This window comes from Lissotriton helveticus, chromosome 7 (assembly GCF_964261635.1).
Source record: "Lissotriton helveticus chromosome 7, aLisHel1.1, whole genome shotgun sequence".
Lineage (NCBI taxonomy): Eukaryota > Metazoa > Chordata > Amphibia > Caudata > Salamandridae > Lissotriton > Lissotriton helveticus.
In genome coordinates, this window is record NC_136068.1 from 1,102,140,108 (window position 1) to 1,102,160,414 (window position 20,307).

The 20,307-nt window shown below is 46.1% G+C and overlaps 1 protein-coding gene across 1 annotated transcript in view; it reads right to left on the minus strand.

Moving 5' to 3' along the window:
* Positions 1-2,593: 2,593 nt before the first annotated feature.
* The window catches only part of TTYH2 (tweety family member 2), a 423,103-nt gene continuing 405,389 nt past the window's right edge, over positions 2,594-20,307 (minus strand). Inside the window, exons 13-14 of the mRNA XM_078654259.1 lie at positions 8,981-9,059; positions 2,594-3,525 (exon numbers count right to left, since the gene is read on the minus strand). Of these exons, the coding sequence (XP_078510385.1) occupies positions 3,445-3,525; positions 8,981-9,059 (160 nt within the window). The 3' untranslated portion in view covers positions 2,594-3,444. The remainder of the gene's footprint in view (positions 3,526-8,980; positions 9,060-20,307) is intronic.

The window sequence follows — 20,307 nt, forward strand, 5'->3', positions numbered from 1 at the left end:
TTTCTTCTTGTTCATGAACTGCCTTGCCTGTTCCATATTGCTACTCCTGCGAGTTAGGTCACTCACGGAGTCGGATTGCTTACAATACTACTGAAACGATATTGGATTGATTTTGCACAAAAAACAAAGTTATTTCAAACTTGTCTTTTCATTTTCAAGCGACAAGCACTTTGATCTTGGATATATTTTGATTTATTTATTGAAGACCTCAGAACTTCTTTGGTTTTTACTTACCATTTTTGTTTGGGGTAGGTGTACTCTAGACTTGAGTGAAAGTACACAGGTGTATTGAGCTACACTATGCGTGGAGTCTAATGTTTTTTTAATCTGTTTGTTTTTGTGGTTAGAAGGAAGAAGGAACTAATAGTTTGGGGAAGCTGCAATTACAGTGTGGGAGACGTGAGAGTTTGCAGTATTCTTTTGGAGGTATGTGGCTTTCTTTCGGTCGTGAGAATTACTGAGAGTAGTCTTATTCTGTGTGTTAACCATTTCTTTCTCTTCCTTCAGGTTTCGTTCCTTTTTCCCTGCTGTTCCCTTCCTAACCCTTTCCCTCACTTGATCACTCTAACATTCTGTTTCACATCTCAGAATTGGGGGTATCAGGAGGTGGACCTATTGTGCATCGTTCGGATCCTGAGGAGTTCTCTCTTCCATCTTCATCAAGACGGAGGTCTGACAATTTTGATGGCTCGGTTCTTACACAAGCTCTTGCAATTAAGTTAGACCGTTGGTCGGCTCTCTACTTTTAAGGGCTAGCAGGGGTGAGTCAGTTACATACCAGGAAGTGCTACCTAACATTTGGTGGATTGTGGACTGTTCTAGATGCCTTTCAGAAGCTCATTGTTGTGATTTTTTTCAGTCCCCCTACAGGCCAGACCGCTCTGACTGCAGACTGACCAGGCACTTTAATAAATTTGCCAACAAGTCCTCACTGCTCGGACTGTGGTTGAACTCACACTGCAACTCACACACCCCTTGAACAGAAGGATCCCCAGTGAACAAGAACTCCGTGTACTTTGTTTTTGGGGGAAATTAATTTTGAGGCAAATTGCCTTCTCTTATCCTACTAAGAATGCTGAAGCAATGTGATAACAGAGTCTGCTTCACTTCTTGCATAGTTTATTCCGGTATGAGAGAAGTGTCAAATTTGGTGGCACAGCGACTCTCCAGTTTTACTGACTGTGCACAATGCCCTCATTTTAGATTTAATATATTTGAGCTTCATCATTTAGATTGCGTTTGACGTATCTGTAAACAGGAACATTTTGGGACAGGCAGGTGCCTCTTAGGGCCTGGTCTCAAAATGTGCCAATCTGACCCAATTCTGCTGGACTTTTAGCAGCCACAGTCTTTTGCAAAATCTCCTGGATTTACCTATGGGCCAGAGCACCCCGGTTTGCTGGTACATTTGCTGCTGCAATAACTGAAATTAACAAGGACATCTAGCTAATGAAAAGCACACTCTGCCACTAATAAGGTCGCTCATGTCGTCTCCTTTCAAGCCGAGCCCTAAACAAGCTAACTTGGTCGTACTCAAAGAACCACGAATCACCTGTGAAGGAGGGTTAGTGCTGGGATCAAATCATAGAAGACGAGACCAATGCTTTCTTGTGGTGGAAGGAAAGGCACAAACCAGCCTGTGTGTCAGTCAGCATTGGACAATAAATCTTGCTCCTTTCGGGGCCGATTCAAGTGCTGAACGGGGTTGTGTCTTGTGTGTTGAAGACTAAGATAGTATTTTGGTAAATATTTCCTACTTTAAGGCGGAGGACGGTATCTGTTGTGATCCTGAAGGCTGTCAATTAAAATATACATGAGCATAGCAAAGGTTATTAGGTAGTTACCTATTATTTGCTTTTAAATAAGTTTATTCATCCTTTCACTTTACTGACTATGCCTCATTTTTCTATCAAGAGAAACCTGTAATTCTTGACTTTGTATAAGAGGAATATCTTTTTTCACGTTATGTGACAATTTTCAATATTAACAGATCAAATTCAATGTGCCTGCAATGTCACAACTTGAGGTTTCTGGGGAAGTTCTGCCAGAATGGGGGCTCTGCTGAAGGACTCAGAGAAATAATATTTAGGTCGAAAATAATTAAAAGCTAAGGCAGAGTCTGGAGTCATTCAGTCTTAGATAAGGACAGATAAAAGTCCTAAAGGTGCTCACAGAGATATTAAATTGCAATTATATTTGAGGAGTTGTGTAAGAGTACCCTATTTTGATTGGCCATAATACACATCTTATGCACTCCCTGGGGCCGCATCAAAGTGTAAATATGAAGTTGACGTAAAAACAAGGGGAACTTTTGCAGCGCTGTGGAGGCACCAAAGGAGAACAAACAAAAATGGAGAAGGCGCAGTGGGCCGGAGTGCAAAAGATCTAGACAGAGCAGGCAAAGCAGATACCCCACACCCCTTCACTCACATCCATGCGTTGAAATCCAACCTCATAATCCACTACAGGTGCATAGAGGAACAGGGTCAGATTTTGACCATAGTAGATAATGCTAGACCATAGATTGTAGACTGTTCATCCCGGAGAGAAAACTCCTGTTCCAGAAGGGCCTCTTGCAATCACTGGGATAGTGTTTTAAGTACAATTGTTTTTATTTTTATTTTTTGAAGAATACAGTATAATATAGAGGCTTGTCACAATGTCCCTCCTGTTCATTCCTCGTTAACTTGGCTATAGACAGTATCTTGTCTTCTCCCAAAATCACCTTTTGGAATGTAGAAAATGATAAATTGCGTCCTAAAATGTGTGGAGGGTGACAGCTAAATGATAAAGAAGGTCGCTGGTGGAAGACAGAAGTTAATACACAGCACCACTTCTTCCATGACAAGCACAGTCTCCACAGAGCAGGTACCGGTGCTTCAAATGTTCGCACTCCATTGTGGCAAAAACAGCATATCATTAGATGACATCTGGGGTGCAACAACAGGACCTCTGTATTTTGACATAAAAACACACACACGCGATGATGAAGGCCACCATTGGGTAAGCTGCTGTGTCGCAGACATCTGCACAGGATATTGTCGGGACCATCTCTGGTACAGCAACAAGTTTGCATCAGGTGCTATCTGGAACTTGCAAGTGTGTGGCACAGATCTTGTGCAGGGTATGCCATGGAGTCCATAAAGGGCATAGTCTGGAACCTGCCCAACCCATAGCAAGGGATTCACGCAGTGTGCCTGGAACTCATGCTGAATTTGGACCGTAAGCTGCACATGATGTTTTAGGGAACCTGCACAAAGTGTGGCTACTTATGCACTGAGAGTGTTTGTATAGGATCATGCCCAGGAATGAATTTTAGAATCCACACAGGGAGTGGTGCAAGATACTCCCAGGTCATAGTTTGGATTCCACAGAAGGCATTCTCTCGAACCTGTGCAGGATGTAGTCCATATCCGATCATGACCTGGAACCTGTGCTGGGCCTCTAGGCGGTAACGTCAGTCCCATAATGTCGTATCTGTTCATCAGCAACAGAAAGGTAGTTGGCCCTCATGCTGGGTGAATACTAGAAGGAGAAAGAAATTGAAATGTTATATACATTAAAAAGCTGTCTGGGTGCTGCCCCCTGAACAGAAAATCCTTAGAGTACCAAAGAGCTGTAGCCAGACTCCAAATGCCTCACATACATACACTCTTTCAAGTATTTACTGTGGGGCTATAATATGACCCTAAACTGTCATAAGCTGCTACTGTACCATCCTGACGTGCCTACTCTCACAGAGGGAGAAAACTGTGGTGCATCAGAAAATAACATAGGTGCTCTTCAAAAGAGTTTCAATTTGAAATATTGCATGTTATCTCTCTATAAATATGTGTCTGTGTGAACAGAATTTTAACCAGAAAGTGATGGTTTGAACAACGGCCCGGCAAAGGAAATAATGTAATTGATATATTTCTCAACTATACATGTTGCTTTCTGAGACAGAAGTAAACTCTTTGAAATTTAGCAGTCTTCAGAATTCATCCACACAAACCTTTGGCAGGTAGAGGGGAATCACAGCTTCTGCTAACTGATGCGTAATATTTAACCACTGCCTTACAGAGAAGGATATGGTTTTGGTGCCAATCAGTGTCCAACAGGTACTCTATAGAGAGAAAAGGTACTTCCTAATGTACATTTTTATTTTGTAAATCATTTTATCAAGTGCATCTTTCAGCCTGAAGAAACAATCTACGGTGGCCGTGCAAGTGTGATATCAACTGCTTGTCTTTTTTCAGGATCACATTATTTGAACGGTATTTGACTAACACGGCAAATATACCAAACTCCTAGATATACATAGAAAGGTTCAATAGATTGAGCCAAGTAAGCTAAGAGTACCAGCTTCAAGTAGCTCTTGAAGAAAAAGCCAAGATAATAACTTTATTCAAATTATGAGATTGTTGAAGTTCTTGTTTAAGTGGAAATGAGTAAAGATTCTCAAGCAAGAGTCAAGAAGAAAAATTACATGTACATCTGAAAGAAATATAGTCTGCTCTCCAAGCGCCTTCTGCTCCGTGATTACTGGTGGCAGTGTACAGGCTCTGAGCTATGGGCCGGTTTTGTGAATACTTCATACACTAACTAGTGTAATGCCCATCTGGTGCCTGTAGAATAATTAAAAGCTGTCCATGTGGTTCAAACCCAGGCACCACTATGCAGTCATTTCAATGTAAGGATACATTTGCAATTTAATCAGCTGCTTTTTCTACTCTTCCAAAATTAGAAGGATTAAACACACTGATGCGTCCCAAAAAGACAATGTTACTTTGTTATGGGTGGATCTGACGCCTCAGATTGTTGGCAGTAGTGCTTTTTATTAAGGCCTTGCTGCCTCTATGCTATTAAGGCTAGCTACAACTGTCCAAATTACAGGTGTTTAGCATCTAAAGAGGTCATTAGGTCTTCCAAATAAGGCAGTCTGCATTCGAGTGGCAGAAAAGATCACAATGAACCCTGGATGTCGCTTTTGGATTTCCTGTGCCCTATTGCCATTCAACTGACTGTTGCCTAAGGATATGGAGAGGTCTTTTTAGTGCCCCACTACTGCTCTTCCTATTCAGACTTCTTTGTTACTTATGAGTCCCCAATGTCAAGGACTAACTTTGCAAGGATAAGACAACCCCTCAAGACCGAATACAATTCGCATATTCCATGGAGTGTGACTAATCCAACAAAAGGTTGCAATCTTATAAGGGTTCCATGGTCCAGAGGAAGATGTTGATGTCTGCGACCATCAGTATACCAAAGCATCCTGATCCCACATAGGCTGAGTGATGTGTCTCAAGTTTTTAGGCGTATACTAGACACACAGCCAAATTGTTATAGTGACTTTCTGTATTTCCATATTTGAATGTTTCCCATGCACGGTTTCCCTTTGTGCACCAGGACTTTTTTGAGCATATTGGTCCGCTCATTTCCATTTTCATTGGCAGAGTAGAATAAAGTACCAAACCCAAACCTTGAAATTGTTCCTAGCTAGTTAGGACTATATGATAATTCGTAAATTTGTTGAATACGCTTGCCATGACCATATTCTAAAGTTAGGCAGGGGCCCATTGAGGTATTTGCATATCTGAGGTACAACTGCCTGGAGGTTAGCATATCTGTATGTGAATATATGCAGTTTTGTGCCCTTAGACACGCACACGTACATCCCTGTCAGTGTATGCTGCAGAAGTCAAGCAATAAGACTCTGGTGGGTGGTTTGTTTGCATAGGGATATTTTCTAACTTTATACTGTGTGCCTCTGTGCATTCACTTCCGCCATTAACATAGCACATCTGTGCTCTCTGTGTGCACCATGCATACATGGCAGGGAATCCCTGGTAGAGAAGAGCTAGATTGCAACTCATGCACCTGGACTATAAAAACAGCCGTTCATTTAACTGCTGCTAAGCCAACCTCTGGGCATCCCTTGACAGACCAGCACAAACACAGCAACAATCACATGACAAAGGGAGGAACATCAGAGGAGGAAAATGAAAGTGACGTGTCAATTATCCACTCAGGAGTACATTCACAGTTAGGCCAGACAAAATTAGGAAGTGACATGTTTCTAGACATAATCATCTGTGCCATATTGTGTCCCAAATCTCTATACAACCACAAACCAGAACAGCTGTGTGGGAGATGACGATGCACCTGGAAGTGGAATGGCAAAGGCAGCTGCGGTGATTTAAGGGGACAATGTTGGGGCAGTGGTAATGCAAGCATCCAGCACACTTAACATGTTTCAGACGCTGGAGGAAAAGTAATATTTCTGGCAACAGAGACAGGCTGGCCAGAAGCTGACACCAAGATATCAGTTGGTCTCTGCTTCAAAATAAGCAATGGAGTAACATGCGACTTGCTCTTTCTCAGACCATCCAGCTCAACTTAGGGCTCTGTCTCTAGCTGTCCCTGTCTCTAGCTGTCTCTTGCCGCAATGGTCCGAATTCTGAATGTGCTTACATCTAATGTTCAGGGATAGTGACTCGAAGATGAAGCTGCTGCGGGAGAAGAGGACTTCGTCGGAAACACGAAACAGGAAGCTTCCCAAAAGGCCCTTTAAAAGTCAGCTGTGAAAGCGCTTACAGTTGACTTTTAAAGGGCCTCTTGGGAAGCTTTCCGACTGTCGTGTGTGACGTCACAGAGGCCGGCAGTAAACACAGAAGATGGCTGCAGGAGCATACGTAGTGAATACATATTTAATAGGTATTCAATAGATATGCTCCTGCGGTCATCTTCTGTGTTTACAGCTGGCCTCACTGGAAACATAGAAACTGCACGGCAAGGATCGCGGGCCGCCAATGAAGGCCTGCCGGGCCACTGGCGGCCGGCAGGCCGTACTTTGAGTACCACAGCTTTAAACTGAAAAGGGTAGTTCACTCCATTGAGAAGTGGGTGTAGATGGGTAAAGAAGAAATTCAGGCCATCCTTTAATACAACCATTTATCTATTGGAGTAAGTAAGTGGCAGGATAAACAATTTGTAATTTATAATGGGGAACAAAACTGGCGAGAAAGAGGAAAATTAGTTCTGTTATTTCAAAAGCACCCATGCAGTTGTGTCTGCTTCAAAGAGCTGAAAATCAGTTTCAACAAACAACGTTTCGGAAGAGCAACTGAGAAAACGAAATTTAAGAAACAAGAAAATGTCCATTGTGAGGTTGGGTTTAACAAGCAGTGGTTAGAAAGTTCAAATGGAATGAAATGACATATAAATTATATTTTTACTTAATAATACATGGATTATGCATAGTACTTTCTCGCAAATTATCATATCGTTGGGCAGGATGACTGGATGAAGAAGCCTATGTAATACAATTATTTTTCTTGACCATGGTCAGATATGAACCAAACCGCGTTTTATGAGTGATGAGTGGAAAGAGGAAGCTACATTTCGAAGTAGAAAGATTTATGAATTAACCCATATTTAAGGGAGGCTAACCGAATTCAGCAAATTGTATTCATACACAAGCGGACAACAATGTATTTTTGATATTATTTAGGGCCTATATTTGTTTTTGAGCTTTTTGATGGTGGGGATATGCAGACAATAAGATGGGCCTATGGGACCATCCTTAATTAATTTAATTCACTTTCCCTTCTGCTCCACTTGATGATCGCAGTTCACCAAATGCCCTAATTTTTTCTGCAATCTGAATTAAAATATTGCGATCCAAGTAGCAATTTTTCGACAGACAGGGTTTGACAGGAAAACTGATCTTCATGCAGCAACAAAAATGAAAATGGACGCGTAACATGAGGCTGCAGTACGACATTTGGGCAGGATGATGAAGCAATGTACAACAGAAAGAAACAAACAAAACTTACTTATTTTATGGAACTTAGCTCCAAAAAGGCAGATGCAAAATAAAACAAAAGTTAAAATGTAAACTGCACGTATCACAAAAGTTTAAATCCATAAGGCTGGAAAATCAGATTTTGTTTCGTTTTTCAGTTTTGGTAAATGTCAATTCGAACATCGAAGTTCACTTGGAAATATTTTCTGTGTCTAAAATGTAGAGGTCGATATATTTTACTGTTTTCGATTCTTTTTCCATGTCTGTCTATAAAGCACTATTTTCATTTTAAAGTTCAGTTTGAAGTATTTTAAATGTTTTGTAGGCTTGGATAGTAATTATATAAAAATAGGAGGGCCGTGAGGTTACTGGGGTACCATTACAGTATGGAAATTTATAGGAGAGTGTTCAAAATGGAATTCTATGTGCACCAGAAGATATTTTAATATGCAAATTCTTTTCACAGCTACGAATGTAAGCAATGGAACTCTAAAACAGAGTTTAAAAAAAAATCACTTAGAAATGTAGAAAAATAATTGATGGGGGCATTCCAAAGTAAAAATAGGGTCGCCCTAGAGCCAGAAAAATGCAGTTTTGAACACATTTGATTCAATAAAAATATTAGGTGTTTCAAAGCCCCCCCCACCCTTAATATGATCCTCTCTTTAATGTACAATCTTTACTGAATAATGATTCATTACCAGCCAAAGTCAGAATTCATATTTTGATGGGAGGATTCATCAACGTCATGCACCATCTAAAGAAGTACAAAACTGATTTTTGCACCACTTTTACATTTGGTGAGGCATTAGCGGTTCAGAACTGTCCTGCATATTTGTTACTTGCTCTAATGGGATTGTAGCTCTTTTGCAAATAATTTCGCAACTCGACAAACTGCGAAAAACTGTTTCTGGTGTTTGAAAGCAAACTTCGGATTGGCCAATAAAAAACAAGACACAGTGATGGCACCCACTTTAATTTGGCCACACTGGATGTGACAACATATTATGCAGTCTGTCCCTCATGTGAAGTTCTGTTATGTACACTGGTAGCAAAAATATTTATATCGGTTTCCAGAAGTAGGCGTGGCCTCCTCACAGAGAAGTGAAAATGTATACAAAAATGTGAATTTAGGTTTAGAACAAAACAGAGTAAGTCCTATAGAACAGACTTGGCCTCAGAGGCCCAGCGTACCGTAGGGGGTGGGGACCCTCTTCCGATCAGAGGAACATTTTCATAGCGAGGGTTTCCTCCAAACAATACTGCCTGGTTCCTACAAAGACACAGAGAATAACAAGGGCTTAGTTTTTGATCGACAAAATGTCTGAAAATAAATAACGGTTCAACCATGTAGAAACATATTTGTCATGGGTAGAAGAATGCAGTTTATTGACCCTGGTAAAGTCGGAATTTTTTAGCTATAACATTTCATAAAAATAAAGTGTTCTGATTATCCAACATTCAAGGGAAGGCGTGGCATAGTAGGCACAATTACCATCTGACCTGCCTTTGATGCTACTAATGAATAAAAGCCAGAAGTGATTTGTGAGGCACTGTAAAGGATTTTCACTGATGCTCAGAAAGCTAAAGGTTTCACGGACGAGAAAACAACTTCCCCATTTTAAATCCACTACAGAAAGTCACAGTTTGCAAATCAATTTGGGAAATACTCTTCATAACGGATGCTTTTACTCCAAATTAATGGCAGATGTATACAAAACTAAAAACCAGTGGATGAACTTTTAAGAATTTTGTATGGGTCAAAGAAAATAGTTTTATAAGGTTTCAGATCTAGATGGGCTACACATCCACCATCGTCTACAGCACCCACTAGCAATCCTTTGCCTTTGGTAAAGATATGATCCTGTAGATTCTGCTAGGCTGAGCTCCCTTGAGAGAGATGCACAAGTTACTACTTGTGTAACGATAGATCTGTAAGAGACATTAGTTAGTGATAGATTCCTTACCCCAGAATATCCCCAGGCCTCAGACTGGATCTGGAAAGATTTTTCGTCAGCAGTACCCCTGCGCGTCAGAAGGTGGCGTTGTGCGGCTCCGCGTCCGTCGCTGGAGTCGTAGGCACCGGGATGATGTCACGGAGACTACTTAGGAGCCACCCATGGTCACTGACGTCAGTTCTGTACTCGACTTTCCGCGCCAGGAACGCAGAGCCATGCAAGAAACTGACCACTGGTGCAGTGAAACTAGGGTCTTGAAAGGGATGACCTTAACCCTAGAAATCAGTTCGCAGAACAGGGAGGATGGGTGGGGAGGTAAGGAATCTGTCACTAACTAATGTCTCTTACAGATATATCGTTACACACGTAGTAACTTGTGCATCTGAAAGTGACACGTTAGTGATAGATTCCTTACCTTAGAATAGATACCCCAGCAATTCCAACCCCGGTGGTGGGTCTGCGATCAAGATTACACCAGAAAGTCACGGAGAACCGAACGGCCAAAGAAGCCGTCTCTCCGGACTTGACTGTCAAGGCAATAATGCTTGGTAAATGTGTGCAGCGAGGCCCACGTAGATGCCTGACAAATGTCCTTCAAGGGAACGCCGCGTCCCAAGGCAGTAGTGGCAGCCATTGCCCTGGTAGAATGGGCACGCTGCCCCACAAGAGGCTCCTTCTTAGGTAACGAGTAACATGCATTGATGCACAGAACGACCCATCGAGAGATGGTTCGTTTGTGCACTGCCCGACATTTTTTGGCGCCCACGTAGCCAACAAAAAGTTGGTCATCCACCCGGAACTGTTGCGTGCGCTTCAGGTAGAACGAGAGCGCACATTTTGGGTCGAGACGGTGGAGCCGCTCTTCTTCTTTTGAAGGATGCGGAGGCGGAAAGAAGGTGGGCAAAGTGATGGTCTGCCTGATGTGGAAGGGCATGACAACCTTTGGCAAGAAAGAAGGACGAGTCCTCAAAACCACCATGTCCGGATGAACAGAAAGAAAAGGAGGTTTAGAAGAAAGAGCCTGGAGTTCACTCACTCTTCTGGCAGAGGGGATAGCTACGATGAAAGCCATCTTTAGAGTGAGGAGACGTAAGGGACAGTTATGAAGGGGCTCAAAGGGAGCGCACATCAGATAAGGCAAAACAAGATTTAAGTCCCATTGAGGCATTATGAAAGGCACAGGAAGAAACGTGTGTGTAATGCCTTTGAGGAACAACTGGGGACTTAAAAAGAGAAGGCTGATCTGGAAGCCGTAGAAAGGCGGAGATGGCCAAAAGATAACCTTTGATAGTGCCCAGAGCATAGCCCTCCTGGGCCAAAGAGAGAAGGAACAGAAGGACCTCGGAAAGAGGGGCAGAAAGGGGATTCACAGCCTTTGCTGTGCACCATGTCACAAATTTGTTCCACCTGCAGGTGAATACAGTCTGAGTGGAGGGACACCTGGCTGCCAGAATGACATCACAGACTTCGGGAGGAAGATCAAAAGCTGTCAACTGTTGCCGCTCAATCTCCACGCATGGAGGTGGAGGCTGGACAGGTTCAGGTGGAGGACTGTCCCCTGCTGCTGCGACAGAAGATCCTGCTGAAGAGGCAGTCGGATAGGGGGAATCGATCGCCATGCTGAGTAGCTCAGGATACCAGTATCTTCATGCCCAATCCGGAGCCACAATGATTCGCACCGAATCTTCTTCAGCACTCTGGGCAGAAGTGGTATAGGCAGTATAACAGACCGCAGCTCCACTTGCGACGAAAAGCGTCGCCGAGCGAGTGCCGCCTTGGAAATTCCAATGCGCAGAACTGATGACATTGTGCATTCTCTTCGGTGGCAAATAAATCTAACCAAGGCTCTCCCCGCTGCAGAAAGAGACCGTGCGCCACGTTCGAGTTAGGACGCCATTCTGGATCCGTCATGCACCGGCGGCTGACTTAGTCTGTCCTGGCGTTCAGAGAACCTGCCAGGTGTTGAACCATCAAGGTAATGCCTTGATGTTCCAGCCATGTCCGAGGCGCAGAGCCTCCTGACATAGGGTCGATGACCCCACCCCCCCTGTTTGTTGCAATACCACATGGCGGTGGTGTTGTCCGTGAACACCTGCACTACACTTCCTAGGACAGAGCGAAGGAATGCCTTCAGTGCAAGTCGGATCGCCCGAAGCTCCAAAAGATTGATATGGACCCGGGACTCTGCAGGAGACCAGAGGCCTCTGATCTCCGCCTCTCCCAAGTGGCCGCCCCATCCCAGGAGGGACCGTCACCACTGTGTGCTCCGGTTGGGGAAGGGAGAGGGATCTGCCATTGACCCAATCACGATTCGTGAGCCACCACTGCAATTGTCGTGAAGTGCCCTCCGAGATCTGGACATGATCGGACAGGTTGCCCTGATGCTGTGCCCACTGGAACTTCAGGTCCCACTGCAGAGCCCGCACATACCATCTGGCATGTTGCACTAGCAGGATGCAGGAGGCCATGAGGCCTAGGAGCCGGAGGGTCATCCTGACTGAAACCCGGGATAGAGGCTGAAAGATCGAAATCAAAGCCTGAATATCCTGGACTCGCTGCTCTGGAGGATAAACCCGAAACTCTGTCGAATCCAGAACCGCTCCGATGAAGGGGAGCTTCTGAGAGGGACTCAGGTGTGACTTCAGCATGTTGATGGAGAACCCCAGCAAATGCAGGAGGTCGGCCGTAGTCTGGAGGTGGGAGACGACTGCCTGGGGTGAGCCCACCTTCAACAACCGGTCGTCAAGATAGCGTAAGACTGGAACCCCTGATCTGCGCAGATGAGCTGCGACCACCAACACCAATTTCGTGAACACCAGAGAGGGCACTGGTGAGACCAAAGGGGAGCACAGCAAACTAAAAGTGCTCTTGGCCTACCGTGAACAGCAGGTAACGGTGGTGGGCTGGCAGGACGGGGATATGAAAATATGCGTCCTGCAAGTCCAACGCCAACATCCAGTCTCCAGGGTCGAGGGCAGCCAAGACCGGAGCCAGAGTCAACATCTTGAACTTCTCCTTCCGAAGGAAGTGATTGGCTTCCCTGAGGTCCAAGATGAGGTGCAGGCCCCCTTTCTCCTTCTTGTGGACCAGAAAGTAGTGGGAATAACAACCACACCCTACTTCTGGCCCAGGAATGCGCTCCAAGGCCCCCAAGGCCAAGAAGGCCGCGACTTCCTGTTGGAGAAGCGCAAAGTGTTCCCCCGACATGCAGTGGAACCGAGATGGGATGGCTGGAGGGGCAGTCTCAAAGGGGAAGGAGTAGCCCCTTCGGACGATTTGCAGCACCCACCTGTACGAGGTGACAGAACGCCAGTGGGGGAGGTGAGGGCCAATCCTGCTGCCCACCAGCATGGGGTGCACCCCAAAGCTCGGACTAGGAAGGCTTTGAGGCGGATGGTGCAGGAGCAGAGGTGGACTGACCCGCACGCTGACCCCTGTCCCACCGCGGCAGGTACCAAGCCGCGCTGATGCTGGTTCTGCGCTGGCTTCTGGCTGAATGAACGTATCGGAGAGCCCCTTACGTGGCCACGAAAGGAACAAAAAGCAGATGTGGCCGGGCGCTTGGTGGAGAGACCCCAGGACTTGGCCGTAGCCCAGGAGTCCTTAAAACGCTCCAGCGCACTGTCTGCCTTATCGCCAAACAGGCAGGTACCATCAAAAGGCATGTACATAAGAGAACTCTGAACATCCCATTGAAACCCAGTGGACCGCAACCAGGCGTGGCGACGGAGGGCCACTGTCGTGGAAATCGCCCTACCCAGTGAGTCTGCGGTGTCTAGTCCACACCGAATGGCAAACTTTGCTGCATTTTTCTCCTCAGCAACAGCTTGGGAAAGCACTGTCCGAACTTCCTCCGGACACTAAGGCAGCATCTGCGCAACCGTGGCCAGCAGAGCGTGAGAGTAGTGGCCCATAAGCCATGCGGTGTTCACCGACCGCAGCCCTAAGCTGGCAGAGGAAAACTTTCTTATCCGGCGGGGCGGTAGGAAATGGACTTTGGGAAAAGGAGGCTTGGGTGACCAGGCTCTCTGGAGTTGGGTGGGTTGTTAAAAAGGCAGGGTCACCCGGGGCCGAGTGATGACGCCTGGCAACGTTCTCATCCACAGGAACCCCATGGCTGGTCTAGACCAGGTGCCCATCAACACATCAGTTAACGCCTCATTGAACGGCAGCAGGGGCTCCATAGGGCTTGCCGCCGTCTGAAGGACTTCAGTGATGAGGTTAGTTTTGTAGGCAGGTCAAGGTCAAGGGCCTCAGCTGCTCTACGGAGCACCACAGTGTATGTGGCGCCCTCCTCCATGGCCGCGGGAACGGCGCCGATCGGCTCCATATCCCAATTAGGGTCCCAACCCGGAGCAAAATTGTCCGGAAACCCAGGCAAGGGCGGAGGCGGAACAAACTGAACCCATTGTGGCGTTGGGGCTGGAGCCGCCGGCAGCAAGGGAGGGCCCTCAGCTGGGATCGCGGGGCCTGAAGGCGCGCCGGTGGAAGCCCAAGGCCTGAAAAGGCGGTCCATGGCAGCAAGAAAATCTTGCACCTGGGCCAGAGTCGCCGACTGACCCGGATAAGTTGGGTAGGCTGCGGGACTCACAGGCTCCAATGGACCCAGCCCCCTCGTCCGCATCCGGAGACCAATGGAGGAACGTCGGAGAGGGTAAGCACTTTTTCAACTTCTTTTTATGACATCTCCTACCCGATTCCGAGTGTGAAGACTTCGGCCCAGAGGAGCGATGATGATGGCTCCGAGGTCGGTCCCTCGATCGACCCCTCGATCGACCCCTGGACCTCGAACGGCACGGAGATGACTGCCGGGCCTCCAGCAACTTATGGGACTTTTCCCGCAAGGCCTTCGGAGCCATGGCCAGACAGTCCGAACATGACCGGGAGACTTGGTCGCGCTCTAGACAATAGAGACAGACGCCATGGGGGTCGGCCACCGACATCGTACGATGACCGGCCCCACAGGATTTAAACCTAGGCATCCCTACGTGGCACCAGGAGTCAAAGATTCAAAAAAGTGGAGACAAAAGTCTCAAACAGTTAGTCAAAAAGTGACTAAGGTACGAGCTCTAACCGGATCTGCACTTGCTGGCGCGGAAAAAGAAAGAACTGACGTCAGCGCGCATGGGTGGCGCCTAAGTAGTCTCCGTGACGTCATCTCGGCGCATACGACGGAAGTGGAGCCGCACGACGCCACCTTCCGATGTACAGGTGTACTGCTGACGAAAAAACTTTCCGGATCCAGTCTGACGCCTGGGGATATTCTAAGGTAAGGAAGCTATCACTAACGTGTCTCTTTCAGATACAGTATCCAGCTGTTGCAACATTTTGTCCAATATTCACCTTGAACCGACAAATCTACATTAAACAAGTACGACCATCAAAAAGGGAAAGGAAGATCTAAAAAAATGACAAGTTTAAAGGACTTCAAAAATGATAGTTTTAATGATTACCTATGTTTAATGCTTTGCTAAAAAAAATTGTGCGGGTTCAGGCTGCTGGTCTCCTTGTAAGTGATATACTGATCAGTGCAGCAAGATCGAACCCACAACTTTACACTCTGCAAATTATACACAATACAATATTTATTGACATTGATCCGTGGACCATCTGTCCTACACTCTCCTTTATCTCATCCAACATTGTTATAGTCGACAGTGGAATTCTCTTGTTAAGATTGGGCCACAGTAATTCTGCAGACCAATCTCTGTAGCTTACTGCCAAAAACTAATCAGGACCAAGACGTTCTTCCAACTTATTTCCTACCACACTAGAAGAGTGGATCCCTCAAGGCTCCATACTGGGCCGCTTTCCTCTGTCCATTTAGCAAACCTATATGCTATGATCTCGAGCTATGTTTTTTCAGACAACACCAAATCATGTTCTCTGTTGCATTTTTTAATAGACCCAACTCAGTGTTAATGTCACTTTCCCACATCAAGGCTATCCCCAGCCACTGAAATTCCCCTGGGGCAAGTGACTGTGCAAGGTGCTATCTAAAAATCTCATGAACATCTCCTCTCTTGACTATGTTCGGCTACACCCCTATGCGAATACATAAATTATCATTTTGGAAGCAATTTTCAGTCTTGCATCTTAATTAATTTGACTGCTGTCTACACACGTCACCAGCTTCTCAAAATCCACAAAATGCATACCAACCTCACCAGCCACTTATCTAAAATACACATTCTTTTACACTACCCACTACACCATTCAACCCCCAGAAAATTATAGCTTCAATAGTTTGCTGCACCGCTGACCAGGGCACATTTTTATAAAATAATAACAGATATTATTTAGAAAACAGATAAACCAAATTGAATTAACTATTTGCACCGATAGCAAGTGTAAGCTTTATTAATTAGTATATGTTTTATTGACATCAGAAGATAAAAGGCTGAGTTGATCACACAGGTATCTTGCCGTTTTTTTTTTTGCACCATGTAATGGCCAACTCAAAGCACTCCGCGCAAGGAAGGCTGGTGAGAATGCCAGCCAACCGGCCTTATATGGAGTGCTTTATAAACCAACCAAACTCAGTTTATCTCTGCAAGTTTGTTCTACAATTTCAAGAGAAATGTCTACTTAAGTGATGCCTGGATAAAGGTCCCAAGGAGTCAAAACCAAAAAATATAAAACTGAAACTACTCTTCAAAACTTGGCAACAGCTCTCAAAACGAATCAGTATTCACTCGCAGAGAGTAACAAGCATTCGTAAAGCCAAAAAGTCTAGCAATGGATTTTTTTTATTTCCCCATATGAGCTGGAATAGAAATTAATAAATGTAGCACAAAAACATATTTTTCAGTCAGTAGAAACACAGAGGACTCCTGGCGAGAAGCAAAGCGAAGGAGGAAAATGAAGCATAACACGGGTGAAACAATACGGAAGGCGAAGGCCAGAAGCAACAGGGAAGGCACAGGAGCGCATAATTACAGTAGCTTTGAATGTTAAACATGATGGAAGGCTACCGTAGCTTTGAATGTTAAACATGACGGAAGGCACATTTGTCATCTTTGCTCAGATATGTGCCTTCCAACAAGTGCCGTACCCATTTAAGCCAATTTACTCACGGACCCAAAACTTGCAGTCAAAGATGATAAAACGTAATAAACATTTGCAACATTTATTTAGCCACCCATAAAGGCTGTCTCCTATTTCATGTAACTTAGGTACAGTGACCAATAACTGCACATCTATTACAAAAGGTTAAGCTGTGCTCCACTTACTGCGATGTCTTAAAATAATATAATGCCTCACTTAAAAAAAACTGTTCGGTAGGTCACAGTTTACTCACTTTATTTACTTTGCAGTGTTCATTAATGATGACTTTACATGCCAACTTGTGGTCTAATGCGACTGATAATGTTAGCCATGTACAAGTTGGGAATCCAAACAAGTTACAACCATAGACAGGAAAAAAACTTTTTTTTTTAGAAAGTAACAAACACATTTGTGATAACTCCCAAACTCCAAAAAGTACCACAACCAAAAAAGTGCAGTTTTTAGGTCTCGGCCTGCATAGGCTGCGCTTGCGCAGTCTCCCCGGCGAGATCTTATGTTTTAGAGTGTGGGGCTTGAACCCGCCCCTCTTCTCCATTGGCAGGCTTGCTAAACGGAGGCCAGCCATTGGAGAAGAGGGGCGTCTGTCCGTTTAAGCCCCGTCTTTTTGGGATTTGGGGGCGTGTTTTTTCATATTCTTTCTCTCCTCTTCCCATCGGCTGGAATTTTATATTCCAGCCAATGGGAAGAGGAGAGAAAGAAAAACACGCCCCCGAATCCGAAAACGACGGCGCGTTTCTCCGAGGCATTTTTGCTTGACCTTGGAGAAACATGGTGGTGTGGAGCGCTCCTCTCTTGCCTTCCGGATCTGGCACCGTGTTTGTCATGTCGTACGCCCGTCCGTGCCCCGTGAGGATCTCCGGTGAGTTGTCAGTGCTTTCAGTCTACTCGGCGCTTGTTTTTAACTCTCTCCAGTAATGAAGATTGAGGGTTTAATAAAGGCAGTAGCCCCTCAGTTGTATTTAATCGTTTCTAAATCGATTAGTGTCCCCAGCTGGGGACTGCTCCTGGGGACTCCAAAAGTGGGCGATGTGCCTCCTGTGTCCTGGGGTGGGGCGGCAATGTCTTTTCTTGTGTAAATAAATTGTATCTGTAAAGCTTAAGCACGCTCGGGTATGCTTGTTACTGACTGAGGAGCCCATGCATTTTAATGACATGACGCTGTGAGCTGCAGCTCGCCGGCTCACCTCCAGGCAAAGCCTCCCGGGCAAGGCACAGACGGAGCCCTGCGAGCGACTCATCATCCTCCTCCAGGACAGGCTACCAGAGGCTAGTACCACCTCGCGACCCTGGGAACGCGGTGTGCAGCCCGGCGAGCCCTCGCCTGCACCCACACACTGCTGTCAGCCTCTACCCGGTACCCCCAGCCTGCATAGACCCCCCTCTCAGGAGGAGTGGTTTCACTCGCACCCACCCTCCCTGACACGGGCACCCTGACTTGCACCCACATCACAAGTGAGACCCCCCCCTCCCCCTGGAGCAGGAGTCGAACTCTTCCGGAATCGAGGAAGGAGTCGCTCGCCTTCAGTCCGTGGACTGAGTTTGGGAAGAAAACTCTCTCACCTGAACAACATGCCGGTGGTCACACACCAAGAAAAGCCCAACCAGATTGGCTACACGCAGTTAAAAAAAAAACACACAGCACCAGACCACAGCGTGAATACGGAACTGCACGTCATTTATTTTTTTTCTGAAGTTTTTTTTGGTTCGTGCTATTCACGTTACTTTGTGCTCTGTGGTTTTGCTTTCGTACTTTTCTGCATTACCGTGTCTATCTAGCGCTGTGGGACTCTAAGCGTTTTAACTTGAGTGGTGGGCATTCTAGTCACCCGGTGATATTGGCAGCCCAGTCCTGGGGCAGTGGTGTATAGCAAAAAGAGGGTCTCGTTAAGAGTGCACCGAGGGGCCGCCGAGTCTCCTGTCTCGGATATTGATTGACCTTGCATTGAATGGGGCCCCTTTGAAAGTTTGTTGGCCCCTCAGCCTTCACGGGGCTTGCGTTATGTCCCTGTTCTGGGTCAAGGCTTTCTAGGCGCTGCTTTTCCTTAAGTTTGACAGGGCCGTTTCGCCTCCTTCCCTCCACTAACGTGTGCTCAGGGGCAGTTACCTTGCTCCAGCCCTTCCGACTTTTTATCAATGCACCATCCGCTACTGTTTACCGATGCCTCAATCAGTCAGCGTGTACAGCTATTCCCATATTTTTAATCACCTTTCAACATTTTGGGTCTTAGGTCCTATTCATGTCAATGGATTCGGGGAGAAGGGGTCGTTTAAGACCCCAGAAAAGCCCGTTGAAAGTGACTCTCCTCTATATGATGGTGAACTCAAGTGTCTTTTGGGAACAGAATGTATTGAGAAAAAGCGCAGGTTAAACAGGTGCTCAACTGTCATGCCCAAGATAAAAATGAGAGAATTAAAAAATATATATATAATAATCACCGGAAGTAGTTCTACCCTATCGCGATATCTTGCAGACATGAGATTTACATGTTTTATTTGCGAATAAACAAAAATTGCGGCCTTTATAATTTTGGGCCGAGCATCTTTAACCGCACTCTAGCAGTACGCATTAGTTCATATCTGGGCATTGCGTAGAGCTGTAATATACACATCCATAAAACCATTTACACTTTTTAAAATTTATTTTTGGGAGGAAAACTGTCTCGGCAAAATAATTTGCACACATGATTTGTTATACTTAAGGTGCACAAAACGGCGCTCTGTGTGTGTGTGTGGCACTGTGTGTGGCGCTGTGTGTGCGGCGCTGTGTGTGTGTGTGGCGCTGTGTGTGTGTGTGGCGCTGTGTGTGTGTGTGGCACTGTGTGTGGCGCTGTGTGTGTGTGTGGTGCTCTGTGTGTGTGTGTGGCGCTCTGTGTGTGTGTGTGTGACGCTCTGTGTGTGTGTGTGGCGCTCTGTGTGTGTGTGTGGCGCTCTGTGTGTGTGTGTGGCGCTCTGTGTGTGTGTGGCGCTCTGTGTGTGTGTGGCGCTCTGTGTGTGTGTGGCGCTGTGTGTGTGTGTGGCGCTCTGTGTGTGTGTGTGGCGCTCTGTGTGTGTGTGTGTGGCGCTCTGTGTGTGTGTGTGGCGCTCTGTGTGTGTGTGTGGCGCTGTGTGTGCGGCGCTGTGTGTGTGTGTGGCGCTGTGTGTGTGTGTGGCACTGTGTGTGGCGCTGTGTGTGTGTGTGGCGCTCTGTGTGTGTGTGTGTGACGCTCTGTGTGTGTGTGTGGCGCTCTGTGTGTGTGTGTGGCGCTCTGTGTGTGTGTGGCGCTCTGTGTGTGTGTGTGGCGCTCTGTGTGTGTGTGTGGCGCTCTGTGTGTGTGTGTGTGGCGCTCTGTGTGTGTGTGTGGCGCTCTGTGTGTGTGTGTGGCGCTCTGTGTGTGTGTGTGTGTGGCGCTCTGTGTGTGTGTGTGTGGCGCTCTGTGTGTGTGTGTGTGGCGCTCTGTGTGTGTGTGTGGCGCTCTGTGTGTGTGTGTGTGGCGCTCTGTGTGTATGTGTGGCGCT